This window comes from Salmo salar, chromosome 15 (genome assembly GCF_965601325.2).
Source record: "Salmo salar chromosome 15, fSalSal1, whole genome shotgun sequence".
Lineage (NCBI taxonomy): Eukaryota > Metazoa > Chordata > Actinopteri > Salmoniformes > Salmonidae > Salmo > Salmo salar.
In genome coordinates, this window is record NC_138305.1 from 92,585,656 (window position 1) to 92,604,653 (window position 18,998).

General features: G+C 43.1%; 1 protein-coding gene across 1 annotated transcript; it reads right to left on the reverse strand.

Annotated features, from left to right (window-relative positions):
* Positions 1 to 3,530: 3,530 nt before the first annotated feature.
* Positions 3,531 to 6,715, reverse strand: LOC145860915 (inactive dipeptidyl peptidase 10-like). The gene is made up of 4 exons (XM_082962163.1): positions 6,604 to 6,715; positions 5,972 to 6,067; positions 5,738 to 5,832; positions 3,531 to 5,058 (listed from the first exon to the last, which is right to left on the reverse strand). The coding sequence occupies exons 1-4, from the start codon at positions 6,713 to 6,715 to the stop codon at positions 4,867 to 4,869; spliced, it is 495 nt and encodes a 164-aa protein (XP_082818289.1). The 3' UTR covers positions 3,531 to 4,866.
* Between the last annotated feature and the right edge of the window lie 12,283 nt (positions 6,716 to 18,998).

Sequence of the window (18,998 nt, forward strand, 5' to 3'; positions counted from 1 at the left end):
GGCGACAATGGGACAGTAATGAGATACAACAGTACTTGTATAAGGTGAGATATTGATAGGTATTGTTGCGCTGCAGTACACACCATAAATAAGGATAATAGAGTTCTTCCCCCAGCCCATTTTTTTGTGCAAAACATACATTTCTCTCTGGTAGTGCCTCAACATGCTGTACAGTCATGGCCAAAAGTTTTGAGAATGACACAAATATTAATTTTCACAAAGTCAGCTGCCTCAGTGTCTTTAGATATTTTTGTCAGACGTTACTATGGAATACTGAAGTATAATTACAAACATTTCATAAGTGTCAAATGCTTTTATTGACAATTACATGAAGTTGATGCAAAGAGTCAATATTTGCAGTGTTGACCCTTCTTTTTCAAGATCTCTGCAATCCGCCCTGACGTGCTGTCAATTAACTTCTGGGCCACATCCTGATTGATGGCAGCCCATTCTTGCATAATCAATGCTTGGAGTTTGTCAGAATTTGTGGGTTTTTGTTTGTCCATCCGCCTCTTGAGGATTGACCACAAGTTCTCAATGGGATTAAGGTCTGGGGAGTTTCCTGGCCATGGACCCAAAATATCGATGTTTTGTTCCCCGAGCCACTTAGTTATCATGCTGGAAAAGGAATTGTTCGTCACCAAACTGTTCCTGGATGTTTGGCAGAAGTTGCTCTCGGAGGATGTGTTGGTACCATTCTTTATTCATGGCTGTGTTCTTAGGCAAAATTGTGAGTGAGCCCACTCCCTTGGCTGAAAAGCAACCCCACACATGAATGGTCTCAGGATGCTTTACTGTTGGCATGACACAGGACTGATGGTAGCGCTCACCTTGTCTTCTCCGGACAAGCTTTTTCCGGATGCCCCAAACAATCGGAAAGGGGATTCATCAGAGAAAATGACTTTATCCCAGGCCTCAGCAGTCCAATCCCTGTACCTTTCGCAGAATATCAGTCTGTCCCTGATGTTTTTCCTGGAGAGAAGTGGCTTCTTTGCTGCCCTTCTTGACACCAGGCCATCCTCCAAAACTCTTCGCCTCACTGTGTGTGCAGATGCACTCACACCTGCCTGCTGCCGTTCCTGAGCAAGCTCTGTACTGGTGGTGCCGCGATCCCGCAGCTGAATCAACTTTAGGAGACGGTCCTGACGCTTGCTGGACTTTCTTGGGCGCCCTGAAGCCTTCTTCACAACATTTGAACCGCTCTCCTTAAAGTTCTTGATGATCCGATAAGTGGTTGATTTAGGTGCAATCTTACTGGCAGCAATATCCTTGCCTGTGAAGCCCTTTTTGTGCAAAGCAATGATGACGGCACGTGTTTCCTTGCAGGTAACCATGTTTGACAGAGGACGAACAATGATTCCAAGCACCACCCTCCTTTTGAAGCTTCCAGTCTGTTATTCGAACTCAATCAGCATGACAGAGTGATCTCCAGCCTTTTCCTCGTCATCACTCACACCTGTGTTAACGAGAGAATCACTGACATGATGTCAGCTGGTCCTTTTGTGGCAGGGCTGAAATGCAGTGGAAATGTTTTTGGGGGATTCAGTTCATTTGCATGGCAAAGAGGGACTTTGCAATTAATTGCAATTCATCTGATCACTCTTCATAACATTCTGTAGTATATGCAAATTGACAACATACAAACTGAGGCAGCAGACTTTGTAAAAATTTATATTTGTGTCATTCTCAAAACTTTTGGCCACGACTGTATGTTATACCAGCACCCAGTTGTCTGTAACTGCAGAGCAGACTCAACTCTGCATTTTCTTTTCCCTTCTCTCTAAATTGCAGTCTTACATTTACAGTACATTTTAGTCATTTAGCAGACACTCTTTTCCAGAGCAACTTACAATTAGTGCATTCATCTTAAGATAGCTAGGTGAGACAACCACATCACATTTTCTCTCTTGGCAGTTTCCACCTGTCTAACTCCTGCTGCATTTCCTCATCTCCATCCATCCTCTCCTTCCCCTCTTTTTGGGTCAAACAAAGGGAATAATTCTCATAAGCACTGACGCACACATACATATGCACACGCCTAATTAGTCTGACTACAGATGTAGGATCTTCATTTGATCATCCTGTTCAGAATTTTAAAACTTGTAGTGTATTTGAGGTTTAAAATGTCTTCTGAAGTTTCCAAATTCACATTTCCTGTTTTTATTTTCCTGCTGTAGCATACTGGATCAAATTAAGAACCTATATCTGTAGTCACACACGAAAACAATTTGTCTGACTATTGAGGATTTTAAGGAGCGATTTAACCCCTCTGCTACATAGGAATTTTGTTTTCTCCCATATGCAGCCCCCACCATCCCTACTCCTAACTATATCCCCCCTTTCAAAATAAATGTATTTCCACCCACTAGGCACAAATCTCCCTCAAAGCCCCACCAGCTACATCTAGCTAATATGAAATCCAGGGGAGAAGCCTTTCAACTTAACAAACAGCCCACTAATCCATTTCCCACCACTGCAGCCCTCTCCTCTAAGCATCCATCCTCCTGATTCTTTTACACCCCTTCTGATTGACTTCCATTGGACAGGATGATCTAAGGGCAACTGGTGCGTATCACATGTTTTTCTCCCCTATCTCTACTGCGGCTCTCTCTCTATTCTCTCTGTCCCTCTCTCTATCTCACTTTGCCATTCTCAGCAGCATACAGATCCTCTCCCCAATAAGAAAGCCGGTGCTTGCTGCATACTGCTTCAGTCAGCAGAAACCCCCCAGAGATAGAGAGAAAAAAGTGAGTTAAAGATAGATAGAAAGACTGAGGGAGTGAGAGAGAAGCAAAGCAGAAAGAGAACAAAAGATAGAGAAAGACTGAAGGTATATCCCCCCACGTCCTCCAGACACCACACTGTTCACAAACATAAAATTGCACATGTAGCCAGGTGACATACAAGTGTGCATATATCTACTCACTCAAACTCTGTGCATATAGATGGGGATAGAACATCCTGCTGATGCAACAGTAAAAATGCAAACAGAGAATTGTAGACAAACCAACACACAGGTACTGTAGAGCTAAAACCTATTGATTCATATATCTGAAGCATGTACTGATGCATGTACTGAAGATCATCAGTTACTAGATCGTTCAATCAGACTGAATGAGCTCTGCTATCTATATCTCTCGAGTGGTGCAGCGGTCTAAGGCACTGCTTCTCAGTGCTAAAGGCGTCACTACAGACCCTTGTTCGATTCCAGGCTGTATCATAACCGGCCATGATTGGGAGTCCCATAAGGCAGCGCACAATTGGCGTAGTCCGGGTTTGGCCGGGGTAGGCCGTCATTGTAAATAAGAATTTGTTCTTAACTGACTTGCCTAGTTAAATAAAGGTAAAATATATACATACACACCATCTAAAAAGCAATATTAATGTGCAAAAAATTATACTTGTGTTTTGGCTTCCCCATTTTACAACAGTGCTAATCTGTTCATCAACTACTAAATGAGGAGAACAGATCCTAGAGGAAAGAGAGAAAGAGAGAGTGAGGGAAAGAGGATAAGAGAGAGGGGAAGAGGGAGAGAGAGGATAAGGGAGAGAGAGGGGAAGAGGGAGAGAGGATAAGGGAGAGAGAGGGGAAGAGGGAGAGAGAGGATAAGGGAGAGAGAGGGGAAGAGGGAGAGAGAGGATAAGGGAGAGAGAGGGGAAGAGGGAGAGAGGATAAGGGAGAGAGAGGGGAAGAGGGAGAGAGAGGATAAGGGAGAGAGAGGGGAAGAGGGAGAGAGAGGATAAGGGAGAGAGAGGGGAAGAGGGAGAGAGAGGATAAGGGAGAGAGAGGGGAAGAGGGAGAGAGAGGATAAGGGAGAGAGAGGGGAAGAGGGAGAGAGAGGATAAGGGAGAGAGAGGGGAAGAGGGAGAGAGAGGATAAGGGAGAGAGAGGGGAAGAGGGAGAGAGGATAAGGGAGAGAGAGGGGAAGAGGGAGAGAGAGGATAAGGAAGAGAGAGGGGAAGAGGGAGAGAGGATAAGGGAGAGAGAGGGGAAGAGGGAGAGAGGATAAGGGAGAGAGAGCAGATTATATACAGTCAGAACAGCCATTTATCTGTGCAGGGCTTTTTAATAAGGCAAAAATTGTGCTGAGGGCTTATTTTTTTCCTAATAATTTTTTTCCTCCGCTCCCATTACCTGTATATTACACCTTTTGCTCACTCCTTTGGGGAAACAGGAAACTATTTATTAAGCGAGCGGTTATTTACAGAAGGAGACAGAGAAAGCTATCACAAGGCAAAGAGAGAAACGGGAAAATGCATGTGTTGTTAGAGTTGCTTGTTATGCTGGGGTTTGTCTCAAACCACCTGCAAGTGTGCATTAGACATTAGACTCTCATATAAGCTTCTCCTTTACATTCCCCGCCGGGCGATTTCATTACCGCATGCAGCTCCAACTTTACCACGCTCTCTCTCCCTCCCCCTGCCCTGCTATCTACATCAAACTCTCTCTCCGCCATTCATACCCTCCATCCTTCTACACCCCTTCCCCCATCATTACCCAGTCTGAAGATTGCCAGTGATTTCACTAGTGGCTGTTGTTTGAATAGCATGTAGAGCAACAGACTGCTGCAGTACTGTAGCGGCATCACTAGTTTCCCTTTCTCTTTCTCTCTCCCTCTCCCTCCCTCAATCTTTCTCTTTCTAACTGTTTCATAAGGGGATTTACTGTAAAGGCTGGATTAGAATGCATGGCATCATTGTACGACAGTAACAATGCAGTTGGGAAATAGACCTGTCATTAGTCGCAAACGGAAACAGATTTGACTCAATTGATTTTCTCTGATGGTCTGGAATCAGTTTGTGGCGTTGCTGTGTAAAGCTAATGTGTTCAATGAAAGCGAGTGGGAAACCCTTGTTGCGATCAAATCATCTTTGTTGTCTTTGGAGAATTGCTTTGACAGTGAGTATGATTATTGATGAAGATTGACACCGTAAAAGAGATGGTTCTTCTGAGCATTTTATTTGGTCATAACCAGAGTCACTCACCGGTTGAATGTTGTATGCCAACAGGACAAACCTCTTGTCTGCAGACACATGGAACTTGGTGTAAGTCAAATCCTGTAAAAAACATGGTGAGATAAACATGTCAACAACATGCCTAGATCTAATATGACACTTAACCTTCAAGAACAACATCCCTGGAGCTAAGTAGTTATAGATAATGTCAGAGATGGGACTGCACTTGGGAAGCCACTTGGGAAGCCATGGCCATAGTTACAGTAGGTCTGCCTATATCCTTGAGCAGAATGCTAATTACTGTTGTAGGTTTACAGCTACAGTGTGGGATTAACATAGTAACAGAGATGATACACCAAGTGAGAATCTGGCAAGAGCCGGAGAGGAGACGACATCTCCCCATCTTGACAACAGAACCCTGCTTAGCTCCTAGGCAATGACCCACATAAGTCTGTCAGTATCGCACAGAGCCAGGCGGTGTTGTTCAAAGTGAGGCTCTTGCTTGAAAAATCTCTTTGAAGCCGTATGTTGAAGGCTTCAATTGAACAGTGAGGGAACCAAATAGACCCAAAAGAGCTTAAACTGTCACGGCCTCTGCATATCTATATAACTGTATAGTTACTACTGCTCTCTACTGTAATAACAGTCGTTCTATAGTTCTTTCTTCATCTGGGAGGACCACTCAGTCTCTATTGAATTTGTCCGGCTGACTCCGTATATGAGCCGATCAATAGTGGAATACAGCTCCTCTCCTGCGTGGCCGTTACGGGCCATTACTCACTAAAGAGCTGTTGTCCAGCAGGGTAGCTGTGATGTTGGAGTGGAGGCTGTAGGACAGGACATGACCCTCTCTGGTTCTGAGAGCAACCTCATTCTCTGGAAGGGACAACACAGGCCGAAGGGAAATGGTTACCTTTTGGTTGGTTCACTCAATATAACATGAATGGGAGCTTGCCTTGGCTTCCCTATACATGTTCTATCTCGTTCCCCCGCTTTAGGGTATCAAGGCTCTTACCATCCAACCAGGTCACACAGGGGTCGTGAACTGTATACTTCTCACTTTCCAGATCCTCCATGGTGAGACGGGATCGCAGAAACAGGTGAGACTCATCTTCCAGAGAAAGAGAGAAAGCGAGAGAAATAAGAAAGTGGGAGAAAACAAATGGGCAAAAACATTCAACTTGTGTTACACCATTTCCACCCGGAATGAACAATAAGCTTCCTCTATCCACACAGAGCCAAGGCACAGCTGGTGCTGAGGCTCAGCTTGTTCTTAGCATAGCAATGGAGTCTCATCTTTTGTCTGAGTCTCTTTTCAATGCAGGGGAATTTTGTATTTGTCAGTGTTGATTTGTTTTGTCAAATTGTGAATGTCATTGTTGATATGTTTATCTGATGGAGAGTCTCTGTACTCACTCCTCCTCCCACTGCATCCTCTCTTCCTTCTCTCCATCCCTCTCTCTCTCTGTTCTTCAAGCCTCCTTCTCACTCACCCCCTTCACCCCCCTTGCCTTTCTCTTTCTCTCACCCTCCTGCATTCTTTTTCTCCATTTCTTTCTCTACATCTTTCTTTCCCTCCTCATTCCTTCTCTTCCCTCCCCCATTCCTTCTCTTCTCTTCCCTCCCCCATTCTGTGTTTCATCTTACCAGGTGTGAGCATGATGACTGAAAGGATGACCAGTGATAGAACACCAACGATCACCATCATGGCGATTGCAATGCCCTTCCAGTTCCGGGGTGGACCGGCTGAAGCATGCATGTCCTGAGAAGCGCACACACACACACACACACACACACACACACACACACACACACACACACACACACACACACACACACACACACACACACACACACACAGATGAGTGTAATGTCCACACACACAGCTGAGGGAGAGAACATTAGTGCCGCTTCATTTCCACAGCCTCACAGTGGGGGTTTCTCTCTCAGACACACAGATCTGCGGTGTAGGCAACAGGGAGTCTCTGGGGAATAAGAGTTTCGTACAGCCTCTCACTATGACAGAAAAATTTGTAATTTAGAGTTATTCTCCTTAAAAGCAGAGCTAAAAAGGTTTGCCAGGGAAAAATGTTTAATTAATTGCAGACTATACATTTCTGTCATGGTTTAATTTCTAAAATCTGTGGGGCACATGGTTGAGGTTGGGAGCGGGAAGGGAATCTGTGGGGCACATGGTAGAGGTTGGGAGCGGGAAGGGAATCTGTGGGGCACATGGTAGAGGTTGGGAGCGGGAAGGGAATCTGTGGGGCACATGGTAGAGGTTGGGAGCGGGAAGGGAATCTGTGGGGCACATGGTAGAGGTTGGGAGCGGGAAGGGAATCTGTGGGGCACATGGTAGAGGTTGGGAGCGGGAAGGGTGCATGTTCCATGAAAGGTGAGTTAGCTACCTAGAAGACCAACATGATGAGGTGTGATGATAGGAATTAATTTAACAAAAAGTTAAAGAACACAAGGTGAAACATAAATAAGATGGAACATTACAGTACAAGAAACAGCTGCTGTAGGAATATTACGTCTGTATATTCTCCTCCAATGCTCCTCAGAGCTCTACTGGAATAAGGGAGCCACAGTTTCAGTCACGATTAAATACAACTGCAGATGATTCCAGAGTCCTCATATATAGTGTGTGGCTGTCTGAGACAAGACACCTGGGCATTATATTCATTGGAGTGTGAGAGCGCAATCACAATGCAGCCATAAACCTCATGGTCTGGCCCTGTCCTCAAAGCCACAGAGCCATGGCCGGCTGCTGTTTTCCATCACCTTCCCGCAGGCCTTGATGGAGGACGGGAACAGCCATGGGGATTGCTGGTTGACAGATTGCTGATCCTCCATCCAGCCCTGTGTTACACCAGCTGTCTCCGAACCACCACTATACAGCCACTGTTGCACTCACACACACATCTCCACTTATGCAATGTACAATCCCCAACCTCACATGCTCGCAACCTATCTGCATACTGAAAAAACTTTAAACTTTAAAGACATAACCACAAGAAAAGGGCCAAGGAGCATATTATTGTTACCAGTAGAACCAGAAAGGGAATGATATCTGTATATAGTTCCACACTTCATAGGCTAATTTTAAGAGAGAATACTCAACACACGTACAGTATATCATGTTTTGTGTGTACCCCAGGAAGAGTAGCTACTGCTTTTGTAACAGCTAATGGGGATCCTAATAAAATACCAAATACCAAATACTACACCGGCTCTGATACTCTTCAGATGTGGCAGGACTTGCAAACTATTACGGATTACAAAGGGAAACCCAGCCGAGAGCTGCCCAGTAACGCAAGCCTACCAAACGAGCTAAATTACTTCTATGCTCGCTTTGATGCAAGCAACACTGAACCATGCATGAGAGCACCGGCTGCTCTGGATGACTGTGTGATCACGATCTCCATTGCCGATGTGAGTAAGACTTTTAAACAGGCCGCAGGCTCAGCGCATGCTCTGACCAGCTGACAAGCGTCTTCACTGACATTTACAACCTCTCCCTGACCCAGTCTGTAATACCTACATGTTTCAAGCAGACCACCATAGTCCTTGTGCCCAAGAACGCCAAGGTAACCTATCTAAATGACTACCGCCCTGTAGCACTCACATCTGTAGCCATGAAATGCTTTAAATGGCTGGGCATGGCTCACATCAACACCCTCATCCCAGAAACCCTGGACCCACACCAATTCGCATACCGCCCGAACAGATCCACAGATGACACTATCTCTATTGCACTCCACACTGCCCTTTCCCACCTGGACAAAAGGAACACCTACGTGAAAATGCTGTTCATGGACCACAGCTCAGAGTTCAACACCATAGTGCCCTCCAAGCTCATCACTAAGCTAAGGTCCCTGGGACTGAACACCTCCCTCTTCAACTGGATCTTAGACTTCTTGATGGGCCACCCCCAGGTGGTGAGGATAGGCAACAACACATCCACCATGCTGACCCTCAACATGGGGGCCCCTCAAGGGTGCGTGCTTAGTCCCCTCCTGTACTCCCTGTTCACCCACGACTGTGTGGCCACACACAACTCCAACACCATCATCAAGTTTGCCGATGAAACAACGGTGGTGGGCCTGATCACCAACAACGATGAGACAGCCTATAGAGAGGTCAGAGACCTGGCAGTGTGGTGCCAGGACAATAACCTCTCCCTCAACATCGGCAAGACACAGGAGCTTATCATGGACTACAGGAAACAGATGGCCGAACACACCCTCATTCATATTGACGGGCTGTAGTGGAGTGGGTAGAGAGCTTCAAGTTCCTCTGTGTCCAAATCGCTAAGGATGTATCATGGTCCAAAGACACCAACACAGTCAAGAAAAGGGCCCAACAACACCTCTTCCCCCTCAGGGGGCTGAAAAGATTTGCCATGGGCCCTCAAAAAGTTCTACAGCTGCACCATTGAGAGCATCTTGACTGGCTGCATCACCGCTAGGTATGGCAACTGCTCGGCATCCGACCACAAGACGCTACAGAGGGTAGTGCGTACGGACCAGTACATCACTGGCGACAAACTCTCTGCCATCCAGGACCACTATACCAGGTGATGTCAAGTCATCGACTGTTGTTTCTGTTCTCTCTGCTACTGCACGGCAAGTGGTACCAGAGCGCTAAGTCTGGGACCAAAAGGCTCCTGAACAGCTTCTAACCCTAAGCTTTAAGACTGCTAAATAGTTAACAAAATAGCTACCTGGACTATCTGCATTGACCCTTTTTGCACTAACTATTTTTTGACTCTATGCACACCCACTGGACACTACCCACACACTCACACCTACTCACAGGCACACTGTCGCCACACACACACTTACTACTCGTCAGATACACTGCTGCTACTGTCTATTAACTCTCCTGCTGCCTAATCCTGAGAAACCTAGATAAAAAAATGTCATTCCAAGGCTGTGTGAGCCAAATATCAGCCTGAAAAGTTGTTTGAAAATGATGAGGGAACGGGGAGTCAGCTCCCATATCTTGACTGGACTCCAGCCTAGGTCTCATCTTTGATAAATTCCCCTGGCTCCGGTTTCATAACGCGTTCAAATTAAAACCACTACCTGTTTCATAACACGTTCAAATTAAAACCACTACCTGTTTCATAACACGTTCAAATTAAAACCACTACCTGTTTCATAACACGTTCAAATTAAAACCACTACCTGTTTCATAACACGTTCAAATTAAAACCACTACCTGTTCCATAACACGTTCAAATTAAAACCACTACCTGTTTCATAACACGTTCAAATTAAAACCACTACCTGTTTCATAACACGTTCAAATTAAAAACACCACTTGTTCGATAACACGTTCAAATTAAAACCACTACCTGTTTCATAACACGTTCAAATTAAAACCACTACCTGCTCCATAACACATTCAAATTAAAACCACTACCTGTTTCATAACACATTCAAATTAAAACCACTACCTGTTTCATAACACATTCAAATTAAAACCACTACCTGTTCCATAACACATTCAAATTAAAACTACTACCTGTTTCATAACACGTTCAAATTAAAACCACTACCTGTTTCATAACACATTCAAATTAAAACCACTACCTGTTTCATAACACATTCAAATTAAAACCACTACCTGTTCCATAACACGTTCAAATTAAAACTACTACCTGTTTCATAACACGTTCAAATTAAAACCACTACCTGTTTCATAACACATTCAAATTAAAACCACTACCTGTTCCATAACACGTTCAAATTAAAACCACTACCTGTTTCATAACACGTTCAAATTAAAACCACTACCTGTTTCATAACACGTTCAAATTAAAACCACTACCTGTTTCATAACACGTTCAAATTAAAACCACTACCTGTTTCATAACACGTTCAAATTAAAACCACTACCTGTTCCATAACACGTTCAAATTAAAACCACTACCTCTTTCATAACACGTTCAAATTAAAACCACTACCTGTTTCATAACACATTCAAATTAAAACCACCACCTGTTCCATAACACGTTCAAATTAAAACCACTACCTGTTTCATAACACGTTCAAATTAAAACCACTACCTGCTGGGCCAGCAGGGACAACAACCACAAAAGTGATGTTTCTACGCTGAGTGTTCTACAGAGAGATATCAAACCAACTGATGTGAAAGCAAGTGTGAAAGCAAGGTTCTCACCACTAAAGTTACTGTTCTTGTCTTGCTTCTTTCTTTGATTGTCTGACTATATTCTATTTTTTATGATCTGTCTGCCTCACAGCACAATCACACAGGTCCAGAGCTCCAGACCAATAAGTCCTCCCCTGATGTGCTCCTTTCTTTGATTGTAGCTGCTCTACTCTATCTCTGTAATTCTTTCTGTTCTCTCAGCACAGTGCACAGTCCTGTACAATAGTGGACCCGATCAACATCATTCCCTCTGATTGGGTGTTATGTAAGATATGGAAGAAAAGAGACCCTAGCAGGCAGACACAAACACACGTGCACACACACACACACACACACACACACACACACACACACACACACACACACACACACACACACACACACACACACACACACACACACACACACACACACACACACACACACACACACACACAGAGGAGAGGAGACCCTAACAGAGAGGCACGGTTAATGTAATTTCCCTTCGCTCTTCTGATTCGACCACAGATAGTGTTTTGATTTCAAAATCCTTCCCTAAATACTACTGCATGCAACACTCTGCTTAACATCCCCTCTAATGGGATGCACCACCACGGGAAGCACATCAGATAGAGCGGGAGAACCCTGTGCATGCTGGCTGGGGGAAGAGGGAGTTATGTCAAAGCTGCAAATGACACACAGATACAGGAGACAGGAAGATAATCCCAAGGGTGGATACACACAGCCACCATATTCTGGGTGGGTTTCAAGGATGGTGACGCTACATCTGAGGAATCGAGGATTCAGCACAGCACTGATTGCCAGAAGAGGTGGACAGATGAGGGGTTAGATTGACATGTGAATATCACCAGTGCACGCTTTTTGGTGACCCGAAAAAGGGAATCATGAAAATAAAACAATTATAATGTATAATACACTGCTCTGTGAGCCATCCAGCCGAGAGAGAGTCGAGAAGAGCCTATGATAAAGCTTTGATGAAGCTGTCAGTCAAACAAACCCACAGGCAGTCTATACTCTAGTCTATAGACTAAATGGAGCTTTGTACTGTATGTGCAACCAACCATGTATCTCTTGGGGAGAGACCTCTGCAAACATTTGCAGTGCTGACTACATTTGTAGCGTCAGTGAGAGTTAACAGAGTTCCCCTCCCACCATGGCCAACAGACAGAGCAGACCAAGGGAATTCCCCTCAACCAAATGAGAACAGGAACGATACAGTGTGCAGCTGAACAAGGTCCAGCGGGAAACAATTCATAGAAAGAGAGCAGTCGGTAAAAGGGACTTTAGATGGGCCACTAGAAAACATCTCTCCCCACAAAATATGACACATCTTTGCGTAATCCCTGGACCGATAACCTGACCCCTTCTTCATTGGGAAACTCAACTAACGGTTACAGATAAAACACATGCTGAAACACATACTGTATGTAGACTGTAATCAAAACACCGTAATTGTATGGTTGGCTACAGACTCAAAAAGGGAAACCACACAAAATAGAATTGCTCAATTTGCTCCCAATGCACCAGAGGTAGTTCATAAATTAGACTCTGGGGATCTCCTTGTCTGTCTGTCTTTGGAACAAGCGGTGAAAAGAACACAATAAATCATCGGGAGCAGAATCACAGCTAATGAAGCTATTGTTGAGACATGCTGACTCTCATCTACATATCCAAATCCCACCAGTTACATAATTCTGCAGCAACCAACCACTAGTAACCATAAAGAAAAACAAGATGTACCAAGACATGATATTTGACATGACATTTGAAGATCAAGCAAGCCAGTCAACCATTACATTTTAAGAGACAAAACTGTAATAGCAAATATTTTTTGGAAGATACAATAAGCCTACCAGCATCTTGTTTTAACGATTCACTGTAATTGATCTCATGGGACAAAAACAGATGAACCATTAACACATAACTTTTATTTGAATGCATTGCCATGTCAATATCTCGTTGGTACCTCAGTTAAATGGTAGCCATTATGAAGCAGTCTCCCACTTTCTGACTGGTTTAAATGGATAAAACTGGGGTGACGGGCAAGGACCTCAACAGCACTTCCAGTGCTCCGCTATAAACTTCAAAGGATTTGAAAGCTGTATCGCCATGATTAAAGTGACCTTTTGGATAATCAAATTTCAATAAACACAGTGCTCTATACCGCCATTTATTTGGCAGAATTACAACAATTTGCCTCTTCTTACTTGCCTCTCACATCCTAAAACGTTGTAGGTGGTAGGCTTTGGATTTGGGTTGAGGAGGCTGACACTTTTGCCTGCCCTAAGGACTAATACCATATACGCAGCAGCACCTGTCACAGTTGCATGGAAAAATCCACTGCTTTAAGCCTCCTCTGCTGTGAGCCCTGCAGCCCTTTTCTCTATTCCCTTTCATGCATCCCACCAAGCAAAAGCAAATGACTGTACAAAAAGACTCTCAGTACACTATATGGCTGCTGAACCTATCCCACTCCTCTACTGTCACGTCCTGACCAGTATAAGGGGTTATTTGTTATTGTAGTTTGGTCAGGGCGTGGCAGGGGTGTGTTTGTTTTGTGCTGTCGGGGTTTTTGGGTATTGTTCTGTTTTGTATTTCTATGGTTTTTCTATGTTGTGTATTTCTTTGTTGGCCTGGTATGGCTCTCAATCAGGAACAGCTGTACATCGTTGTTGCTGATTGGGAGTCATACTTAGGTAGCCCTTTTTTCACCTGTCTTTTGTGGGAAGTTGTTTTTGCATAGCTGTGTTTAGCCTGCAATACTGTGTGTGTGTTTGTTCGTTTTCTTGTTAAGTGTTCAATAAAAGTTCAAATGAGCACTCAACCTGCTGTGCCTTGGTCGAATCCTTACGACGCCCGTTACATCTACATAGCTGTGTCCGCCCTGGGGAGAAGGGAGTGTGATACTGCTGAAAACTATGAGGGAGAGGAAAAGTACATAAAAGGGACGGCAGGTAGTCTAGCGGTTAAGCGCGTTGGGCCAGTAACTGAAAGGTCCCTGGTTTGAATCCCTGAGCTGACGAGGTGAAAAATCTGTTGGTGTGCCCTTGAGCAAGGCACTTAACACCAATTGCTCTGGATAAGAGCGTCTGCTAAATAATTGATATGAGAGAGAGGTGCATGTTCTGATACGGGACTGATACAGTTGAAGTCGGAAGTTTACATACACTTAGGTTGGAGTCATTAAAACTCGTTTTTCAACCACTCCACAAATTTCTTGTTAAACTATAGTTTTGGCAAGTCGGTTAGGACATCTACTTTGTGCATGACAAGTAAATTTTACAACAATTGTTTACAGACAGATTATTTCACTGTATCACAATTCCAGTGGGTCAGAAGTTTCCATACACTGAGTTGACTGTGCCTTCAAACAGCTTGGAAAATTCCAGAAAATGTCATGGCTTTAGAAGCTTCTGATAGGCTAATTGACATCATTTGAGTCAATTGGAGGTGTACCTGTGGATGTATTTCAAGGCCTACCTTCAAACTCAGTGCCTCTTTGCTTGACATCATGGGAAAATCAAAAGAAATCAGCCAAGACATCAGAAAAAAAACTTGTAGACCTCCACAAGTCTGGTTCATCCTTGGGAGCTATTTCCAAACACCTGAAGGTACCACGTTCATCTGTACAAACAATAGTATGCAGGTATAAACACCATGGGACCACACAGCCATCATACAGTTCAGGAAGGAGATGCGTTCTGTCTCCTAGAGATGAACGTACTTTAGTGCGAAAAGTGCAGATCAATCCCAGAACAGCAGCAAAGGACCTTGTGACGATGCTGGAGGAAACAGGTACAAAAGTATCTATATTCACAGGAAAACAAGTCCTATATCGACAAAACCTGAAAGGCCGCTCAGCAAGGAAGAAGCCACTGCTCCAAAACCGCCATAAAAAAGCCAGACTACAGTTTGCAACTGCACATGGGAATAAATATTGTACTTTTTGAAGACATGTCCTCTGGTCTGATGAAACAAAACTAGAGCTGTGTGGCCATAATGACCATCGTTATGTTTGGTGGAAAAAGAGGGATGCTTGCAAGCCGAAGAACACCATCCCAACCGTGACACACGGGGGTGGCAGCATCATGTTGTGGGGGTGCTTTGCTGCAGGAGGGACTGGTGCACCTTACAAAATAGATGGCATCATGAGGCAGGAAAATTATGTGGATATATTGAAGCAACATCTCAAGACATCAGTCAGGAAGTTCAAGTTTGGATGAAAATGGGTCTTCCAAATGGACAATGACCTCAAGCATACTTCCAAAGTTGTGGCAAAATGGCTTAAGGACAACAAATTCAAGGTATAGGAGTGGCCATCACAAAGCCCTGACCTCAATCCTGTAGAAGATTTGTGGGCAGAACTGAAAAAGTGTGTGTGAGCAAGGAGGCCTACAAACCTGACTCAGTTACACCAGCTCTGTCAGCAGGAATGGGCCAAAATTCACCCAATTTATTGTGAGAAGCTTATGGAAGGCTACCTGAAACGTTTGACCCAAGTTAATCAATTTAAAGGCAATGCTACCAAATACTAATTGAGTGTATGTAAACTTCTGACCCACTGGGAATGTGATGAAAGAAATAAAACCTGAAATAAATTATTCTCTCTACTATTCTGACATTTCACATTCGTAAAATAAAGTTGTGATCTTAACTGACCTAAGACAGGGAGTTTTTACTTGGATTAAATGTCAGGAATTGTGAAAAACTGAGTTTAAATGTATTTGGCTAAGGTGTATGTAAACTTCTGACTTCAACTGTAAATGCATCTTTTAAAAGTACACTCTTCTTGTTCAACCACCCCATCACAGATCAAATCTGTGGAAACAGACCCAAGCACGGAGGTGCAGTATATGAATTGCTTGGCTGTGTAAAATAAAAGGACTGTAAAAATAAAAGGACATAATAACACAGAGAAACATTTGCCTGGGAAAGATACACTAACTAGTGTTTTGTGGAGTCCTTGTTTAACCTACAACATGTAATGGATCAATTCTAAATTAATGGGAGACATAAAACATTCCCCACTGGCCACTTCAGACAGGAAATACATTTATCATCTATTTTCAATTATTCACAATGTTGCACAGTATAAAAAAATACCAATGCAACCTAACACAGCACTGCTTAAAAACAATGTCGTTGACAGTCTGACACATGATTTGTAAACCAAATGAATAGTGCAGCTCTGAACTGAAAATGCTGTCACGGCTGAATTGTTGCTGTCGCTGAGAAGGTGATGGGTAATCTTAATTAGACTTGGCAAGGCTATAAAGTACTGCTGTACTGGAGATGGAAAGCATATCGCAACACTAACTAATATCCAGGAGCATGTATGCAGCTATCAGCAACTGTCCACCAAGAAGCAACCAACTACAGTCACTTTTACATTTCTGGACATTTCTGGAGCATCAGCAATTCTGCAACCTATTGACAGCCTGCAAGTAGAGCTAGCTACATGCAAAAACTGTTGCAACTTCTCTTTTTGAATGGGCTCACAGAGCTGCTGAATGACCATGCAGTGGACATAATTCAGTACAAGGGGGGAAATTAATATGACATTGAAAACAGTGGCAAAAATGGTGAAATGAAAATGCTGGTAAAATAAGGTCTGGTGTTAAATAAGTCAACTTCGCTATTCAGATTTTAAATCAACTTAATTGAGACTATACACTTTATATAATTACAGAATACATTTGATTGTCCATCACCTGCTGCAAGTTGTGTGCCTCATACACACTTTGATTGCAGATCTCTCTTTATCCACATGCTGTGGGCTATAAATGAATGAATAAAGTAGACCTATATGCCCTTTGGCATGGGTAAGCCATGACTACAGCATTTTAATTGCTATAACCGCAACCGACACGTAGTATGATGTGTTTGAAAATATAGCCTACATAATTTAACTGAATCAGTTTACCAACAAACAAAAAATCACTACATCAAATCAGTTTGCGATAGAAGAGGGGAATACCGGTATTGGGGTTACAACTGCGACCACTGCAGTGCACACAGAAGCTTGTTCAAGAGATGCCTGTATTGAGTAGATATATTAAGTACGAATAAAAGACCACAATGGAAAGCCAGATACTAATTGATAATCACATCATGTTGATTTAAATGTAAAAACAATTTCTGACTGGTCACAAGAGAGCTATAAAAATAAAAAAAACAGGCGCATTTAGACTATCCTTCAAGCGCATACGCTCACATGTAGACACACGCACACACAGACCTCTGCGACTGTAATGTTATAGCCATGCTCATCAGAGAACTTTATGCAATGAGATTAACGCAGATCCTTCTGTATGATCAAATAAAAAAAATCTTGGGAACATCTAAAAAAAAAAAAAATACGAAACAGTATTGAGTAGAGCCATTTACCAGGTCCGTGCCCATGTTCTGTTGAGTGGTGGCAATCATCTTTGCTGTTTTCAACAAGCTTCTTCCTAGAATTGAATCGTGCTGATTTCAGCACTTGACCTGGATGAATGCACTTGCGATGTTCACAAGTTGTCCAAGTAAAAATGCTCGCTCGCTCGCTCGCTCTCTCTCTCTCTCTCTCTCTCTCTCTCTCTCTCTGTATCGCTCTCTGACTCTTCTTCTACAGTATCTCCGCGGGGGGGGAGAGTTTGTGTGTGTGTATGTGTGTGTGTTGTTCTGTTTATGTCCCTTTGCTTGCTTCCTCACTGATTTCCAACCCATACCATTGATTAGAAGGGTTGGGGAGTAACATGTAATCTGATTACCCCCCAAAATGTAACTAATCAGTTATGTTACCAGCAAAAACGATGTAATCAGATTACAGATACTAGAGTATTACTTAATTGATTACTTTTAAATTCAGAAAGGATGTTTGTGAAAAATATATTATGACACCTTTCTGTTTTCTCAGTGGCATTCAATTCAGAATCAGCATTGAACAAAAGGGCTAGATTAAGTTTGTTCCACCTGAGCCGAGTCTGACCACAAGTCAGAGACCACTATGATGACATGACACACCAAATGTTGTCTTCTTCTGATTCCACTAAATGGGATAGTAATTCAAAAGTAACAAAGATTATGTTACTGAGTTTGGCTAATCCAAAAGTTACGTTATTGATTACAATTTTGGACAGGTAACTGTGACGGGTTACAGTTGGAAAGTAACCTACCCAACCCAGTTGATAAACTCTGAAATTAATCAAGACACAGTCGTAACCTCTGGCTCAGCAACATTCTATGGCTGTAAGTAGTCATATTGGGGCAACACATATGCCATGTAAATCACGGTTCTGACTAGATGGAGTACCGCTACGACCGGAAGTGACTTTTCGTAGCAGGTTAGGAGAGCATTTTAACTAACCATTATCCTAACCTTAACCTAATTCTCCTAACCTGCCACGTTAATTCTCCTAACCTGCTACAAAAAAGTAACTTCTAGTCAAAACCGTAAATCACAGCTACTGAGTTCAAATAGCCTAATAATGATAGAAATATCAATGTGTTAATATGATATCAATCAATATGATATAACAATAATAAGACTTCATGTTAATTAATACTAATGCTCAATAATTATTGTCATCATAATATTCACCATTATAACGTAATATGGATTAGATTTTCCCATATGTTCATAAATATTTCACCCATTTTATTCACTCTTGTATGCTGCATTTGGAGCTGATTTGAGTTTAGCGGTTTCCCACGAGAGAGACGCTAATTGACTGCTCTGTGGGGAGTGAACACTGGACTGCGGATACTGGATCAGAGCTAACATCAGTCGTCACTAGTTACCATAACCACAAGGCATAAACGCCACCTATTTAAAAATGTATCTTCAAAAAATCTGACTTTGAACCCAACCACACTGTTAA